Here is an 18578-nt window from a genome sequence, read left to right on the forward strand (position 1 = left end):
AAAATAATTAAATAAATTGGCTCAGATTTAAAACCCCAAAAACTTTAAATACCCCAATTTAAAACTATTGTGTTGATAGTCCGGCCTGGCGGAACAACAGGGTCTTCAATGCGCAGCGAAACATCCGGAGGTCGGAGATCTTACGCATTTCTGGGGGCAGTTCATTCCACAGGGCTGGGGCTCCCACAGAGAAGGCCCTCCCCCTGGGTGTCGCCAGCCGACATAACTTGGCCGATGGCACCCTGAGGAGACCCTCTCTGTGGGAGCGAACTGGTCGGTGGGAGGCTATTGGTGGCAGAAGACGGTCTCGGAGGTACCCGGGTCCTATGCCAGGTAGAGGTGTTAACAGTGGGAGCTGGATATAAGATAAGTGTAAAAATGAGCAAGGAAAGTGGTTAGCCTGTCTCAGTCTGTAGTTAGGAATCCCACCACAGAGGCCATAAGAGAGATGGAGGTACAGCCTCCAGGAGAAGAAGCAATGGATGGAAAATAATCAAGGAGAGAGGCAATCTAGAACTAAGGAGAAATTTCCTTAGAACGATTAACCAATATTTACAGACCCCTCGCATCCTGGACATAAACTGTTTCAACTCCTACCTTCAAAATGACGCTATAGAGCACTGCACACCAGAGCAGCTAAACACAAGGACAGTTTTTTCCCGAACGCCATCACTCTGCTAAACAAATAATTCCCTCAATGCTGTCAAACTAGTTACTAAGCCTGCACTACTATTAATCTTCTCATTGTTCCTATCACCCATCTCCTCCCGCTTATGAGTGTATGACTGTAACCTTGTTGCTGGTATCCTTACAATTTATATTGATTGTTTCCCTATGACTATCATTAAGTGTTGTACCTTATGATCCTTGATGAATGTATCTTTTCTTTTATGTACATTGAGAGCGTATGCATCAAGACAAATTCCTTGTGTGTCCAATCACACTTGGCCAATAAAGAATTCTGTTCTATTCTAACCAATGGAACAGATTTCCTTCAGATGTCGTGGGTGTTCCATCACTGGAGGTTTTTAAGAAGAGATTGGACAACATCTGTCTGAAATGGTATAGGATCTCTTGCCTGAGCATGAGGTTGGTCTAGAGTCTAGACTCTAGAAGATCTCCAATGTCCCTTCCAACTCTTACTCTATAGAGCCAGTTTAAAGATAAAAGGAAAAGGTTTCTCCTGTCCAGTCATGTCCACTTCTAGGGGGCAGTGCTCATCTCTGTTTCCTAGCCGAGAGAGGCAACATTGTCTGAAGGTATTTCTGTGGTCATGTGGCCAGCACGACTATATGCCAAGGCATATGGAATGCTATTACATTTCCAATGAAGTGGTACCTATTTATCTACTCGCATTTGCATGTTTTCAAACCGTTAGATTGGCAGGAGCTGGGGCAGGTAACGGGAGCTCTCCCCATTGCACGGAGCTTGTGTCTCGAACCCGGGCTGTCAGCTTTCCAGTTGACAAACTCAATATCTTTAACCACTGAGCCGGCAAATACCACCTCTACCCACTCCCAGAGTGGGGAGGGAATGGGGATTTTGCAGTATCCTTCCCCTGCCACGCCCACCAAGCCACACCACACCCACCAAGCCATGCCCACAGAAGCGGTAGTAAAAAAAATTGGATTTCATCACTGGACCCAACCCTAACCCATCTTATCTATGTTTTCTGGGAAAATACATGGGAAAATCCCACTGGGGCAAATCCATTTAGGGTTAGGTTATGTCTCCTTGAATTCAGAAGAGGGCTTATATTCAGGACTGAGTTTATCCTGTGTTCTTGGTGTTCTGTGACCTTGGCTGTTTGCTTGCAGCAGTGATCATATGACCATGTTACCTGGTAGGGTAATGAATCTTCTTCAAGCAAGCAAGTTGAGAGAACATCTAAGCCTCCCCAGTTCAGCCCTGAGCTACAGAGATTCTCTCTGATTTGAGCTTATTTTGTCTGCTTTGAAAGAAGGCTTACATGTCCTGTCCTCAGATAAGGGATATCCAGACATCTCCTGCTCTGCCCAGCCTGACTTTGCCCTTCCCCAGTTTCTTCCACAGCCAACGGAGCCACACTCTCATTCTCTGTCAGCTGTTTGTCTTCCCCTTCGGATTCAGACTCCGACAGGGGCATGACAAGCCCTGAGCTATAGAGATTCTCTCTGATTTGAGCTTATTTCATCTGCCTTGAGAGAGTCCTCACATGTCCTGTCCTCAGATAAGGGATATCCAGACATCTTTATTCACAGCCCCATCAAACCATTTATTGCTCAGTTTGTAATTGTGTTGACAAATGTTTCAGTGAATAAATTGCAATTTGGTCCAGTAGATTCTAGCAGCATCGAGTGCTTGTCCCTGCAGTTTGATCAGCCAAATCCTGCATCGGAAGCTTTCTTTAAAATTTGTTTTATTTAAAGAGGATGTACATTTCCAACAAAACAATATGGGACAGGCAGATAACGACTGAAGTTATACAATTAATGCTCAGTATGAAATTAATTAGACAGCCCAAGTTAAAGTACATTGAGTAGTTTTCATTGTATTTTAAAAAAGTATTATGAATTTTGTAGCTTCATAGCAAAATCACTATTTTATCATTTATTATTGTTAAAAATGGAACAGAAAAAAATAAAACTTGTAGCTTCATAGTATAATTTCCACTATTTTATTATTTTTGTTACAAAGAGAGAAGAAAAAAGAGAGAAAATAAGAAAAACACAACCCCCCCAAAAAACAATATATATATATAATTATTTAATTTCCTATTTCCCATAGAAACATCTGCAGAAAGGGATACATATTTGCCCTTATGATCAAGCGCATACTTGAAGAATTATTAAAACGAGCAAGCAAGTAGATAGCTCAAATATGGCTTTGAAGCCTATTATTATTTTCCTCCTCTTGCTTTTATTTGGAGGAAATGCTTGACTGTCTCCTTCAAAGAGGGTTTGGGGGTGCCTGGGACCTTTCCCTGGGACTCTGATCACTCAAGAAGCGTTGCTCGAAGATTTTGGGCGTCTTCCAAAACATCATCAAGAAACGTGTTCAGAAAATGATACGTGACAGCAAATGAACTCGCTCCACCAAATACAGACCCGATAACAGGTATAAAAGTTAAAGCTGCTTCTACAACTGTCACATTTACCCAGAGAGATGACTTCATCAATAGAGAATATAACAATCTTGTGTTGATTGTGTTGGCTAATGGGGTTTTCTTGATAGCCGACCTCAACTCTTCAAATTCTTTCCCAGTGTGAAGGGCCAAAAAACGGAGTGAATTGTCATCGAGACCAAATGCGTTGCAGATACACTTCAGAGCATCCAGCAATATTGGAATATCACAAAGTATAGACACACCTGGATAAGGCACTACTCCACAAGCACATGACACCAACGCCACCTTCTTTATATATGCTATTATTTCAGCTTTTTTCATCCTCAGTTCATTTTCTGAGAAAAGCTGCGCAGCCATTGTTGAAATATTCTTCTTGTAGTAAGGAAGTTCAGCAGCCATTGTCTCTCTCAGCAGAGGGAAATCATACTTGTCTGCCTTCCAGCTGGAGATCAGAAATACTCGTGTGTAAAGACCACTTGCCCTTCTCAAATTATTTTCACAATATTTCCTTATAATTGCCAGGCTTTTCTCCTTCATGAAATTGTTTTTCCTCTTTGCACTGTCGATAGTGACATCTATTTTTGTACGCACACAGTAAAACTTCTTCCTCGTTCTTTGTATTTCCTTTGTCAGGAAATCATCGTTTTCAGTAAAGAGTTCAGAGGTAACCATAATAAAGACATCATATCTTTCAAATTGGACTTTCTGCATGTATTCCGCTTCTTCAAACCGAGGGGTTCCGATCCCTGGAAGGTCCCATATTTGGACATTGGAAAAAGTGGGGTGGGGATATGACTTTGGCTCCTTGGTTTTTTCTATGGTCCCAACCGCGGCTGCCCCCTCATCATCATCCATTACACTCCGGATGGCATTGACAAAGGAAGATTTACCAGCACCTGCTGGCCCAATAACTGCAATATTAAGGGGCAGACTTTTCAGGTCATTTAAATGTTTTTGGTAGTCCAATGCCATTTTGTGAATGCTGCCTTGACTCAAATCTCTCCTGAATTCTTCATATTGTCTCCATAGAGAATCCCTTGTAATTTCATTGCCCATCGTTGCTCTTTCTTCTGTGCAGATTATCTGGAAAGGAAAAGAGACATTGGGATGCTTTTCAGCTACTTCAGGCACTTTGAACTTTGGGGTTGGAGAAGACCCCAGAGACTACCATAGACTCAAAAAATGAACCATTAAACGAATCAACCCAGAGTTTTCATGGCGGATCAAATGTCCAGGCTCAAATTATCTTCCTTTAGACACTTGATGTGAAGACCCAGCTCTTTGCTGATGGTTCTGATGGTAGGGAAAGTGGAAGGGAAGAGAAGAGGATGGGTAGGCTTAGTTACAGTGGCAATGAGTGTGCCATTAAGAGTCTTGAGAGAATGGTTTGGGTTTAGACTGTCAAGGGGAAGATATATCCATGTGGTCACTAGAAGATGAAAAATAGTTGATGGCACATAATCAATTAAAAAAAGAACAGAAATCGGGGGAGGTGGGAAAGGTGACTTTTGAAAGAAGATGAAAATGAAGAATATCGCATCTCTCCATTCCTCCCTCCTGCCTACAAAGCTCATGTCTCCAAATCTTGGAAGCCTGATTATTATTTCAATCCTTCCCTCCTTCTTGACAATAAAGGAAGAATCCGTTTCTTTTTAATGTTCATTTCCTCTCTGAAGTAATCTGAAGTACTTTCAGACTTCAAGATTCTGTTCATATAATCTTACAATAATGTAGAATTAATGTAGAATTCGCTCATCTGCTCATGTTTCCTATCTGGCCTAAATGCTAAAGCCGAAATCATTCTTGCAGACCTGAAGATATTTCCCTTCCTAGTCAGTCTTTGCCAAAAACTAGGGAGGGTCTCTTCTGAGCCTGTTGCTCCACCCACATCCCTACCCTGGAGTAACCTGCCTTGTATCTGACAGTTCCCTACTGCAGGGGTCTCCAACCTTGTCAACTTTAAGACTTGTGGACATCAACTCTTCCGCCCTTGAAGAGCATCTGGAGCACCCACAAACTCTGGAGACTAGTTGTTCCACTGATTAATTGTTCTGAAAAGAAAATGGTATCTAATGCTACTTTATAGGAAGATCAACAAAACCTGCTAAGTTAATAGAATATAAAACCAAGGAATACAAAATCTACAACACCTAAACCTCAACAGGGGAAGGGTGTACACAAATCCTTACTTGCTTTTGTAAAAGGAGTAATTCTCAAAGTGGTCCACGCAGGTTGGGAAGGGTCTCTGTCCAGTGTCTCCAGATTCCTCAGAGAGAAGGACTGGATCCCCCTTATGTAGTCAACCTTTAAGTGCCGTGAGCATTACGTCCCACAACTAATGAAATATTCCTCCCATTTCCTATCACATGCAATTCTGACTATGGGAGTCCCAGTTTTCTGCTGATTCCAATCATTTCCATTTCCTTTACAAGAAACGAAAGTAGCTTAAGTTTCGGGTTCTGGCAAAAACAAAACCAAACTGGTCCAGTAGCTTTTAGCAGCATCAAGTGCTTGTCCCTGCAGTTTGATCAGCCAAATCCTGCATCGGAAGCTTTCTTTAAAATTTGTTTTATTTAAAGAGGACGTACATTTCCAACAAAACAATATGGGACAGGCAGATAACGACTGAAGTTATACAATTAATGCTCAGTATAAAATTAATTAGACAGCCCAAGTTAAAGTACATTGAGTAGTTTTCATCGTATTTTTAAAAAGTATTATGAATTTTGTAACTTTGTAGCAAAATCTCCACTGTTTTATCGTTTATTATTGTTAAAAATAGAACAGAAAAAATTAAAATGTGTAGCTTCATAGTATAATTTCCACTATTTTATTATTTTTGTTATGAATAGAGCAGAAAAAACTAAGAGAGAAAATAAGAAAATCACACACCCCACAAAAAACCTATATATATATATATGTATGTATGTATGTATGTATGTATGTATGTATGTGTATATATATATATATATTGTTCTTTTATTCGTAGGTTTATATGTGCAATACTTTTCTAATCAGGGTTTTTCCTACGTAAATCAAGATGTTTGTATTGCCATAGTTGGGTGATATCTCAAATCACCACTTTCAGGCTTTATCAGACATTTTGTGTTGTCTGCTGTGAGACTTAAGGGAGACTGGGATAGATCTATTTCAGCCTTATAAGGCCTCTTCAGCCAGCCACACCCTCATTTTATGACTCCTCCCTGTAAAGGTCAAATATTTATTTTGTTCTTTTATTCATAGGTTTATATGTGCATACACACACACACACACACACACACACACACACACACACACACACACACACACACACACACACACACATATATATATATATATATATATATATATATATATATATATATATATATATATATATATATATGAAGAGGCCTTATAAGGCCGAAATAGATCTATCCCAGTCTCCCTTAAATCTCACAGCAGACAACACAAAATGTCTGATAAAGCCTGAAAGTGGTGATGTGAGATATCACCCAACTATGACAATACAAACATCTTGATATACGTAGGAAAAACCCTGACTAGAAAAGTATTGCACATATAAACCTACGAATAAAAGAACAATATATATACACATAATTATTTAATTTCCTATTTCCCATAGAAACATCTGCAGAAAGGGATACATATTTGCCCTTATGATCAAACACATACTTGAAGAATTATTATAACGATCAAACAAATAGATAGCTCAAATATGGCTTTGAAGCCTATTATAATTTTCCTCCCCCTGCTTTCATTTGGAGGAAATGCTTGACTGTCTCCTTCAAAGAGGGTTTGGGGGTGCCTGGGACCTTCCCCTGGGACTCTGATCACTCAACAAGCGTTGCTCGAAGATTTCGGGCGTCTTCCAAAACATCATCAAGAAACGTGTTCAGAAAATGATATGTGACAACAAATGAACTCGCTCCCCCAAACACAGACCCGATAACTGGCATAAAAGTAAAAGCCGCTTCCACAACCGACACATTTACCCAGAGAGATGACTTCATCAGTAGAGAAAATACTGATCCTATGTTGATTGTGTTGGCTAATGGGGTTTTCTTGATAGCCGACCTCAACATTTCAAATTCTTTCCCAGTGTGAAGGGCCAAAAAACGGAGTGAATTTTCATCGAGACCAAATGCGTTGCAGATACACTTCAGCGCATCCAGCAATATTGGAATATCACAAAGTATAGACACACCTGGATAAGGCACCGCTCCACAAGCACATGACACCAATGCCACCTTCTTTATATGTGATATTATTTCAGGTTTTTTCATCCTCAGTTCATTTTCTGAGAAAAGCTGCGCGGCCATTGTTGAAATATGCTTCTTGTAGTAAGGAAGTTCAGCAGCCATTGTCTCTCTCAGCAGAGGGAAATCATACCGGTACTTGTCTGCCTTCAGGTTGGAAATCAGAAATACTCTTGCAGAGAGACCACCTGCTCTTCTCAAACAATCTTCACAACATTTCCTTATAAATGCCAGGGTTCTCCCCATACAGAAATTCTTTTTCCCCCTTTCACCTTCGACGCTAATATCAATTTTGCTACGTACATAATAAAACTTCTTCCGTGTTCTTTGTATTTCTTTGGCCAGCAAAGCATCGTTTTTCATAAAGCGTTCAGAGGTAACCATAATAAAGACATCATAACTTTCAAATGGGACTTTCTGCATGTATTCTGCTTCTTCAAACCGAGGGGTTCCGATCCCTGGAAGGTCCCATATTTGGACATTGGGAAAAAACGGGTGGGGATAGGCCTTTGGCACCATGGTTTCTTCTACAGTCCCAACCGCGGCTGCATCCTCCTCATCATCCATTACATCCCGGATGGCATTGACAAAGGAGGATTTACCAGCACCTGCCTGCCCAATAACTGCAATATTAAGGGGCAGATTTTGCAGTTCATTTAAATGTTTTTGGTAGTCCGACACCATTTTGTGAATGCTGCCTTGACTCAAATCACTCCTGAATTCTTCAAATCGTCTCCATAGAGAATACCTTGTAATTTCATTGCCCATCGTTGCTCTTTCTTCTGTGCAGATTATCTGGAAAGCAAAAGAGACATTGGGATGCTTCTCAGCTATGTCTGGCACTGTATGCAACAAGGCAAATTCCTTGTGTGCCCAATCACACTTGGCCAATAAAGAATTCTATTCTATTCTATTCTATTCTATTCTATTCTATTCTATTCTATTCTATTCTATTCTATTCTATTCCATTATTCTATTCTACTCTACTCTACTCTACTCTACTCTACTCTACTCTACTCTACTCTACTCTACTCTACTCTACTCTACTCCACTCCACTCCACTCCATTCCATTCCATTCCATTCCATTCCATTCCATTCTGTATTCTTGATTCTATTCTATTCTATTCTATTCTATTCTATTCTATTCTATTCTATTCTATTCTATTCTATTCCATTCCATTCCATTCCATTCCATTCCATTCCATTCTATTCTTCTATTGAATTGGAGGTTCAATAGAAGGAGGTTCAATAGAAAGGTTGGAGAAGTCCCCAGAGAATACCATGGACTCAAAGCAACAGACCATTAAATGAATCAACCCAAGAGTTTTCATGGAGGCTCAAATGTCCAGGCTCAAATTATCTTCCTTTGGACACTTAATGTGAAGACTCAGCTCTTTGCTGATGGTTCTGATGGTGGAGAAATTGGGAGGGAAGAGAAGAGGATGGGGTAGGCTCAGTTACAGTGGCAATGTGCCATTAAGAGTCTTGAGAGAATGGTTTGAGTTTAGACTGTCAAGGGGAAGATCCATCTATGTGATCACTAGAAGATGAAAAATAGTTGATGGCACGTAATCGATTTTAAAAAGAACAGAAATCGGGGGAGGTGGGAATGGTGACTTTTGAAAGATAATGAAAATGAAGAATATCGCATCTCTCCATTCCACCCTCCTGCCTACAAAGCTCTAATCTCCGAATCTTGGAAGCCTGATTATTATTTCAACCCTTCCCTCCTTCTTGCATCCAAGACAGTAAGGGAAGAATCAGTTTCTTTCTAATGTTCATTTCCTCTCTGAACTAATCTGAAGTACTTTCAGACTTCAAGATTCTGTTCATGTAATCTTACAATAATGTAGAATTCGCTCATCGGCTCATGTTTCCTATCTGGTCTAAATCCTAAAGCCGAAATCATTCTTGCAGAGCTGAAAATACTTTCCTTCCTGGCCAGTCTTTGCCCAAAATAGGGAGGGTCTCTTCTGAGCCTATTGCTCCACCCACATTCCTGCCTTGGAGTAATCAGCCTTGTATCTGACAGTTCCCTCTACTGCATGTCATTTCCGTGTCTCCCATACCATTACAGTTGTCGTCTTTAACAATTGCAGCACCAACATGCCTAGGCCAATGGGGGAGGGGGGAGAGAAAAGCCAGTCAGGAGTGGGAGAAGCTTTCCAGATGTTCTCCTCCCCAGAGAGACAAAGCGAACCCTTCCTCTTAACACCACTCTAAACTCCTGGGCTCTATTTTTTCCTTTGGTGTGTATTATGTTGTCTTCCTTTTTTGTAGATAAAATCATTGGCACCAACATAAGGCAAGCCAGTTATTAACTATATCGAAAGGTCCAGTGTAAGCCCAAAGAAGGCATCATTCAATGCAAGGGAGAACAATCTGCTGCTTCTCCAGCTTATTCCCGAGAGTCACCCACAAAACCTTTGGCTCCAGAAATGAGGAGTGAAGGGTGCATGTATTTCCTTAACCCTGAAGCATTTTTAGCCATTCACAGATTCCTAGGCACAAGACACACATTCTTTAGTAGAAATAGAATAACAGAGTTGGAAGGGACCTTGGAGGTCTTCTAGTCCAACCCCCTGCTTAGGCAGGGAACCCTACACCACTTCAAACAAATGGTTACCCAACATCATCTTAAAAATTTCCAGTGTTGGAGCATTCACAACTTCTGGAGGCAAGTCGTTCCACTGATTAATTGTTCTGAAAAGAAAATGGTATCTAAGGCTACTACATAGGAAGATCAACAAAACCTGCTAAGTTAATAGAATATAAAACCAAGGAAACGAAATGTACAACAACACCTAAACCTCAACAGGGGAAGGGTGTACACAAATCCTTACTTGCTTTTGTAAAAGGAGTAATTCTCAAAGAGGTCCACGCAGGTTGGGAAGGGTCTCTGTCCAGTGTCTCCAGATTCCTCAGAGAGAAGGACTGGATCCCCCTTATGTAGTCAACCTTTTAAGTGTCATGTGTATTGCGTAAATAAAATATTCCTCCCATTTCATATCACGTGCAATTCTAACTATGGGAGTCCCAGTTTTCTGCTGATGCCAATCATTTCCATTTCCTTCCTTAACAAGAAACGAAAGTAGCTTAAGTGTCGGGTTCTGGCAAAAACAAAAACAAACTTTTCAGATGTGTGGACTTCCACTGCCACAATTCCACAACTTTCTCCAGGACTTCAACCCATCGTTCCCCAGATTTTTCAAGAACTTCAAAACCCATAATTCCCTAGCAAGGCAGCGTGGGGTACACCAAGAATTAGTTGTTTTTCTAACAGGAGTCCCAAATCCTGGAAAGCATTTGCACTTGCATGGTGCCATGCGCTTCCATCAGCCATCCTGTAGGGCAAGTATAAAAGGATACCATTCATGGGAAGACTCTGTGCCTGTGGCTCAGGAGAGATGGAGACTGGGTCACATGCTCCTTAGATATTCCTTTTATACAGAGATTAGGAAAAAACATATTCTGCCAATAACTGCCATTCCGACACTACCTATCTTCAGTGGCTGCTTAAGGATGAACAGTCCATAAGTACAGCACAGGTGGCCAGATTCTGCGCAGCAGCACTGGGGATTCGCCGCAAATACGTGTCTTCTCCACCATAGTGATGTTATATAACAATTGTGGCTATCCCTTTGTGCTGCTTAGTCATTTCCCTTTTAGCGTTAAACCTACAATGGGCCACATAGTTTAGGGATTGCCACCAGGAGTGAAATACTCCCGGTTCAGACCGGATCGCCCGATCCGGTAATGATGACAGCGGGTGGTTCGGAGAACCGGTAGCAAAAATCCCTGTCCAGCCGAAAAAATGCTTTTAAAAGTTAAAAAAAAAAAAAAAAAGCCTCTGACGATTGTGCAGCTCAGCCGGGATCGTCAGAGCCTTTTAAAAGCATTTTTTCTACAACCTCTTTGGCCAAAGAGGTTGTAGAAAAAAATGCTTTTAAAATGCTCTGACGATCCCAGCTGAGTTGCCTGATCGTCAGAGCCTTTTAAAAGCATTTTTTTTACAACCTCTTTAGCCGAAGAGGTTGTAGAAAAAAATGCTTTTAAAAGTAAAAAAAAAAAAAAAAAAATTGGCCACGCCCACTCAGTCACATTATCCCCCCCCCACCAAGCCACGCCCTCAGAAACTGTAGTAACAAATTTTACATTTCACCACTAATTGCAACTATCACATAGTCAGACCATTGTATAATTGACACTGGAATTTATTATAGACTTTAGTTGTTATTTGTTATTTTATACTAGACTTTTTAAGTGTATATATACTGAGTGCTTTTATTTGTTCTGGTCTAAGCCTGTAATAATAAATAGAATTGAATTGAACAAGAGTCAAAAATCCTGGATCTTGCGAAATTTCAAAGATATCTTATATAAACCAATAAGAGTTCTTACTGTTATTTTTAGGTCTTATTGGGGAAGGATGTTTCACGCTTTTATCATCCCTATAATTGTGTTGCGTTTTGAGAGATCTTGATCCAACAACTTAGGTGAAGCCTCTCGCCCAACAAAACAAACACACAAAAGAACCAAATGCAACACAAAAGCTATTACCAGAGAAAAAGAGAGACTTCAACAAAACAAGACCAATTCCTGAACCTTACGAAATTTCAGGCACATCATACATAAATAGATAAGATTTCACACCGTTGAGTAGTTTTTCTTTCTGTTTTGGGCAGGATAGTTTATGGAAATCTCAGTGGAGGCTTATTTAATGACTCCAGAGACCATAAAGAAAGGCAGAGGCATTAACTGTGGGAGATGAGTAGGTGTAAAAATGAGCAAGGGAAGTGGTTAGTCTGTCTCAGTCTGTAGGTAGGGATCCCACCACAGAGGCCATAAGAAAGATGGAGGTAGAGCCTTCAGGACAAGAAGCGAGGGATGGAGAAGTCAAACCGGTAAAATTACAAAATGGGGGGAAAGAGAAATAATGAATGTCGTTCAGAGAGACTTGTGATGATGCCATGAAAAAGTATAGTAGCTTGGACAAAGGACAAAAGGAATGGAACAGAAGACACATATTTTATTGACTTATTCGCTTATTAATCACATAAAATGAGGACCCACATCGTAAACCACTCAGAGAGTGCTATAAAGCACTATGGAAGCAGTATATAAGTCTAAGTGCTGTTGCTGTTTGAATAGAATAGAATAGAATAGAATAGAATAGAATAGAATAGAATAGAATAGAATAGAATAGAATAGAACAGAACAGAACAGAATAGAATAGGAGTAGAGTAGAGTAGAGTAGAGTAGAGTAGAGTAGAGTAGAGTAGAGTAGAGTAGAATAGAATAGAATAGAATAGAATAGAATAGAATAGAATAGAATAGAATAGAATATAGAATTAATAGAGTAGAGTAGAGTAGAGTAGAGTAGAGTAGAGTAGAGTAGAGTAGAGTAGAGTAGAGTAGAGTAGAACAGAACAGAACAGAACAGAACAGAACAGAACAGAACAGAATAGAATTCTTTATTGGCCAAGTGTGATTGGACACACAAGGAATTTTTCTTTGGTGTATATGCTCTCAGTGTACATAAGGAGAATAAAATACATTCATCAAGAATAAAAAGATGCAACACTTAGTGATAGTCACGGTTACTAATAAGCTATCAAATCATACTAGGAAACAAATAAAAACATAATTGAAAGATACATGCACATGGTTATAGTAATAAGTGGGAAGAGATAGATACTAGTAACAAAGAGAAGAATAATAGTAATACAGTCTTAGTGAATAGTTTGACAGTGTTGAGGGAAGTATTTGTTTAGCAGAGGGATGGCGTTCGGGAAAAAACTGTCCTTGTGTCTGGTTGTTCTGGTGTGCAGTTCTTTATAGCGTCGTCTTGAGGGTAGGAGTTGAAACAGTTTATGTTCAGGATTTGAGGGGTCTGTAGATATTTTCACAGCCCTCTTTTTGACTCGTGCAGTAATATAGCTGTCCCTTTCACACAAGGTGACCCTGGGCAGCGTACAATCCTGATATATCTCTTTATATTAACAAAAAAAAAAAAAAGGGAAGTTGAGAAATGAAAGAAGAAAATAGTGAAAGGTGGAGAAAGGAAGACTTGAGTAAGCAAATGTTCTATTGGGTAAAGATCATCAACCGTTTTTAGTTATCACAACTTTATGCAAGAGCTCAGGTATCTCTCTTCACACACACACACACACACACACCACACACACACACACACACACACACAAAATCTTGCAAGATTTCATGATGATTTCAGAACAAAACAAAACAAGAAACCTGCCCATCCAGAGTTGAAAACTTACATCAGCCAAGATGCTAGGACTGGAGAGGACGTGTAGTTGAGACCGTTCGGGACACCCCACCACCAGTCACCAGTAACTGTGCCCTGGAGGTAGGTATTATGGAAGTGACTGTGCGTGTGTAAATCTGGATTCTGAGGAGAAACCTGGGTTGTTGCTGGTGTATCATTGCAGTGGCCCTCAAGCTCTCAGAGCTGGTTGAGAGGGACTTCCCTCTAAGCCTTTTGGTTTTGAAGGACATTCCATCTTAGAATTGCGTCCAAGTTGACATGAGCTATCATGGCCTCCATGCAACCCATGGATTTGACCCAGGTAATTTTAGCTCTGATTCAGAGCTGGTGATGCTTGACCTAGATACGGAAGACATGGATATCTGTCATTTGTTGTGTTGGATCATTTTGCTGTTGTTGTTATTTCAGGTTGTCGTAGGCACTCTAGATCTTTGCAAAGATGATGGCCACATTGAAATGGTTCCCCTCAGGTGCCTGAGGAACTGTGAGGGTTTTCTGAAGATCCTTGGAGGGGAAACAAGTCACACACAAACACGGTCTGTTCAGATTCGGTGGCATCTCGGTGAACTGAATGTTTCCATTTCCCAATGGACATATAACTGTACTTTTCTGTACTTGTACAATCTCTCATCAACCTAAAGAAAAACTCCTTTTATTGTCTCTGAGTGTTGCTGCTCTTTAATTTCTGCAGAAACAACTTGAACTGAAAGAAGAGAAAGAAGGAGGCACCCTGTGGATAGAGGGAAGATTAAAAAAAAGAAAGAAAGCAAAGAAAAAGAGCAGGAGGGAGGAAAACAAAAAGGACCATGGCTGAAAGTGATCCGAAAAATCTACCTGGGACCAGGTAAAGGATAACTTTTGAACTAAGTTTCTTTGGCTTATTTCCAGACTTGCTTGCTTGCTTACTTATGGAGCTTCCTTAGGCCAGGTTGACAGGAATTCCAAACTCGGAGTGGGACAATAGGCCTGTAGGTTCCCAACTGCCTATTGTTTTTTTTTTTGTTATTGTTGCTTTTAACTGTGCAGTATTACTGACTTGTTATGTCTCAGAGTCTCAATTGTTTAATAAAGAAAGAAAGCAATAGATACTTAAATAGATGATAGATAGATAGATAGATGGATGGATGGATGGATGGATGGATGGATGGATGGATAGTAGATATACCTCAGTGATGGCTAACCTTTTCTGGACTGAGGGCCCAAAGTGACCCCCCAAAATGCAATGCGTACACACACACACACCCTGCATGCACCCCACCCCCCGCACACAGCCCACCCCCCGTGCATGCGTGGTAGAGACCCAACAGCCAGCTGGCCGGTGGGAGGCGCGCACACATGCGTGGCAGAGCTGAACTGGGGCAACAGCTTGCTTGCCTACAGAGAGGGTTCCATAGGTTTGCCATCACGGATATACATGATAAATGATAGATAGATAAATTGATAGATAGATGAAAGAAAGAGAGAGACAGAGAGAGAAGGAAGGAAGGAAGGAAGGAAGGAAGGAAGGAAGGAAGGAAGGAAGGAAGGAAGGAAGGAGAGAGAGAGAAAGAAAGAAAGAAAGAAAGAAAGAAAGAAAGAAAGAAAGAAAGAAAGAAGAAAGAAGAAAGAAAAAAGAAAGAAAAAAAGAAAAAGAAAGAAAGAAAAAGAAAGAAAGAAAAATAGGAAGAGAAAGGAGAGGAAGATTGGAGAGAGAGATGAATAGGTAGATGTAGACAGAGTTGATTAGAGAGATAGAGAGAGAGAGTGATGAGAGAGAGTGGTGGTGGATGTTAATATATATACAATATTTTTACTATGGTATATTTTCCTCAAAGAAGCTACCAAACATTTTAATGGTTATTATGTACAAAGTCAGGATAGTCTATAACAAGCATGTCCAACCTGCTCCCATGGGTCACGTACAGCCCTGGACTGCTAGTAATGTGGCCCAACAAGATAATGAAAAATATTTTAAAAATAAAGGAAGTTTTATACATATAAAAATTGTATATTTTATACGTTTTTTATATATATAATACATAAAACTTATATAATATGTGTGTGTGTGTATATATATATATATATCTTATATATACACATATATAATAATATAATATATGTTATATATGTGTATGTGTGAGTGTGTATGAATGTATGTACAGTATGTTATATGCAGCTCAAGACAATTCTTCTTCACTCAATGTGGCCAAGGCAAGCCAAAAGGTTGGGCAACCATGACCTACAACATCACCAAGCCAAGAGCATTCAACCTCAGAAGAGGTTCAGAAAGTCAAGAGGCAGGGCTTTGACCATGTGATCAAAGCCCCACCCCTTTTTTTACAGGCTTAGCCCAGGCAATGCATATATAAAAAAGGGGCAAGCTTTTGATGGAATCATCATGGCCGCCATCTTGACTCTTCTGAGTCCCCGGAACATGGTTCTGTTCCAAACAGTGGAAATGTTTGAGGTTTACCACCTTCTCACTTTCCCCCTTTTGCAGTTCCAGACATGATTATGGTACATTTGGATCCTCACGTCGGGAAAAATTTGAGGCAGCTATTTCTGAAGGGAAGCTCACTGAGGCCCTTTCTTACATTCTGGACCAACCGAGCAAGTCGTTTGAAGATTTTCCTCTCCACGTTGCTGTGGTAGGAGAATCAGGTTCCGGGAAGTCCTCCTTCATTAAGACCGTGCAGAGCCCACATCTGGATGAGCCCGATGCAGCTGCGGCTGACGTTGCTACAAAAACAGATGTCCCAGATGGCACAAAGGTAGAATTTGGTCAGGTCAAATTTTCAGAGATCACATGGAACAAAGAATTACATAGGGCGGAAGACGCCGATGGCAAGGAGGTAGGTTTAAAAGACTTCCATTACTTCATCATAGTAGGCCCCCGGATTTTCCAGGCCACTCCTTTGGACCTTGCGCTTAAGATCCAAAAAATGGACAAAGAGTTTTCTCTGGTTCAAACTAAGGCAGACCTGCAGTTGGAGGAAGCTAAGAAGCTACGACCATCTGAGGACGGTGAGGAGGGTCTCTTCCTCTCCGTAGATTCCTGCAAAGAGTCCTTGAGAAATAAAGGGGTGAAAGAACCTCCCGTCTTTGCCGTTTCCAACAAGGAGCCCCACCGCTTTGATTTCCCCTCTCTGCGGAAAACCTTGATGAGCGAGTTCTTGTGGAAGAAGATTCTTGCTGTCCTTTCTCCTATTTTGGAAAAAAAGGCAGGCAAAATGAAAAAACAGAGCTGGCTGCTCACCCTTCTGTCCGGATTTATAGCTGGGATCCCCGTCCCAGGAATTGCATTCTTAGGGGGCCTTGTCATCCTCCTCAGGTTTGCTTCCTGGTGCCGCCGTAAATTTGGCGTGGATGACACGTCTCTCTCCAAACTTTCCAAGTTGGTTAAAGTAGTCCTCCCACACCTGAAATCAGTGGTGACCTCCCAGTCCAAAAAGAAAATGGTTTTACAGAGGCTGCCAGATTCCCTGGGATCTTCGGTGATGCTTGCAGAATATTTCTATTGGGACCGTTTCCCCTTCATCGGCTGCATCGTGTCGGTAGTAATTTCACTTGTTTCCTCTTTCTTCACCCTGAAGAAACTTCCGTCAGATGTTAAGAAAGACACCCAGAATATTGTAATTGCAGCTATCAAACCGAAGAAGACAGACCCTGAAAACCCAGAAATTACTATTGACTTGGGAATATTAAAAAAAATGCCAGCTTTCAAATCCTTGGATGCAGTTCCAAAAATTACTGCAAATTGAGGATTCTTCTTGTTTTTAGGAATAACCAAGGGTGGGCTGCTGGGGGTTCGCAGGGGTTCGGGAGAACCTCTAGCTAAGATTCTGTGTAGTTCGGAGAACCCCCAAATCCCACTCCTGGCTGGCCCCGCCCACCCTGCCCCTCCCCTCCCAGAAGTCCCCACGCGGCCCATTTTGGATGTGAGGTAAGTGCAGGGCGTGTGCAGAGGCTCAGGGAGGGCGAAAAACGGGCCTACCAGAAGTTTGGGAAGGCCAGAAACGGACCGTGGGAAGGCCATTTTCGCCCTCCCGGAGGTTCAAGGAAAGCCTCCAGAGCCCAGGGAGGGCAAAAACAGCCCTCCCCCCCCCACCGTGGTGCAGGAGGCAGACTAGGTCATGCCCACCATGGCCACACCCACCCAGCGACTGGGCAGAGAACCCCTCGCTAAAATTTTTGAAGCCCACCCCTGGGAATAACACATTTTTTAATGTGTCAGATGGGGGAAATTATTAAATCCATGACCAGACGAGAGTCCCCATTAGATTTAGTTTGAATTTAACTTAATAGAAAAAAAACTTATGTTTTTTTTGTTTTTTTAACCCGTTCAACTTATGTTTCAAAGCATAGGAGCCATGGTCATTCAAAGACCAACTTCAATACTTAGCTAGAACAAAATTTTGCCATGCTGAAATTTGATTAGATGAAATATAGATTTTATGATAGGAAAACTCACAACGTGCATAGTTATATTGCTTCCATCTTATCAAAAAAAAAAATTATTCCACAATTTCCCCCTCTTCAGTTACATATAGTATGGCCCTTTATCTGAACAAAACAGTCTAACTGAGAAGAGCATATGTGGATCTGATTGGTATCAATTGTAGCGATGGCACAGAAATACGATTTCCATTTTATTTTATTTATGCCCTTTATTTTATTTTCAAAGATAGGGTCTTATTACTGTTTTTTTTGCATTTTGTATTCTGATATTTGCCTAATGGTTAATCAATAAAGTATTAGAGTTGGTTGCATAGTCAGCCAGGTGGATTTGGCATTTTTATCCCCCCATCAAGTCCTCCCCATGGACTGAGATAGAGGGATATTGTTTGATGGTGTTAAAGGTATCTGTCAACTCGCAAAGCATCCCTGGCCTGCTCTTGAGTTGCCATAGGCAAGGGAGATGGTCTCCCTCCCTCTTTTTTTCTT

The 18578-nt window shown here is 40.9% G+C and overlaps 3 protein-coding genes across 3 annotated transcripts; 1 reads left to right on the top strand and 2 right to left on the bottom strand.

Annotated features, from left to right (window-relative positions):
• Positions 1 to 2805: 2805 nt before the first annotated feature.
• LOC139321037 (interferon-inducible GTPase 5-like) lies at positions 2806 to 5354 on the bottom strand. The gene is made up of 2 exons (XM_070949640.1): positions 5296 to 5354; positions 2806 to 4189 (listed from the first exon to the last, which is right to left on the bottom strand). The coding sequence occupies exon 2, from the start codon at positions 4160 to 4162 to the stop codon at positions 2975 to 2977; it is 1188 nt and encodes a 395-aa protein (XP_070805741.1). The 5' UTR covers positions 4163 to 4189; positions 5296 to 5354; the 3' UTR covers positions 2806 to 2974.
• Positions 5355 to 6804: 1450 nt separating this feature from the next.
• Positions 6805 to 8133, bottom strand: LOC139321209 (interferon-inducible GTPase 5-like). Its single transcript, XM_070949861.1, has one exon. It carries the CDS (start codon positions 8131 to 8133, stop codon positions 6940 to 6942), a length of 1194 nt encoding a protein of 397 aa, XP_070805962.1. The 3' UTR covers positions 6805 to 6939.
• A 6328-nt stretch (positions 8134 to 14461) lies between these two features.
• LOC139321339 (interferon-inducible GTPase 5-like) lies at positions 14462 to 17395 on the top strand. The gene is made up of 2 exons (XM_070950008.1): positions 14462 to 14499; positions 16135 to 17395. The coding sequence occupies exons 1-2, from the start codon at positions 14462 to 14464 to the stop codon at positions 17393 to 17395; spliced, it is 1299 nt and encodes a 432-aa protein (XP_070806109.1).
• The last annotated feature ends 1183 nt before the right edge of the window (positions 17396 to 18578 follow it).

Source organism: Pituophis catenifer, unplaced genomic scaffold (assembly GCF_029215685.1).
Source record: "Pituophis catenifer annectens isolate HBS135680 unplaced genomic scaffold, rPitCat1.0.hap2 SCAF_9, whole genome shotgun sequence".
Lineage (NCBI taxonomy): Eukaryota > Metazoa > Chordata > Lepidosauria > Squamata > Colubridae > Pituophis > Pituophis catenifer.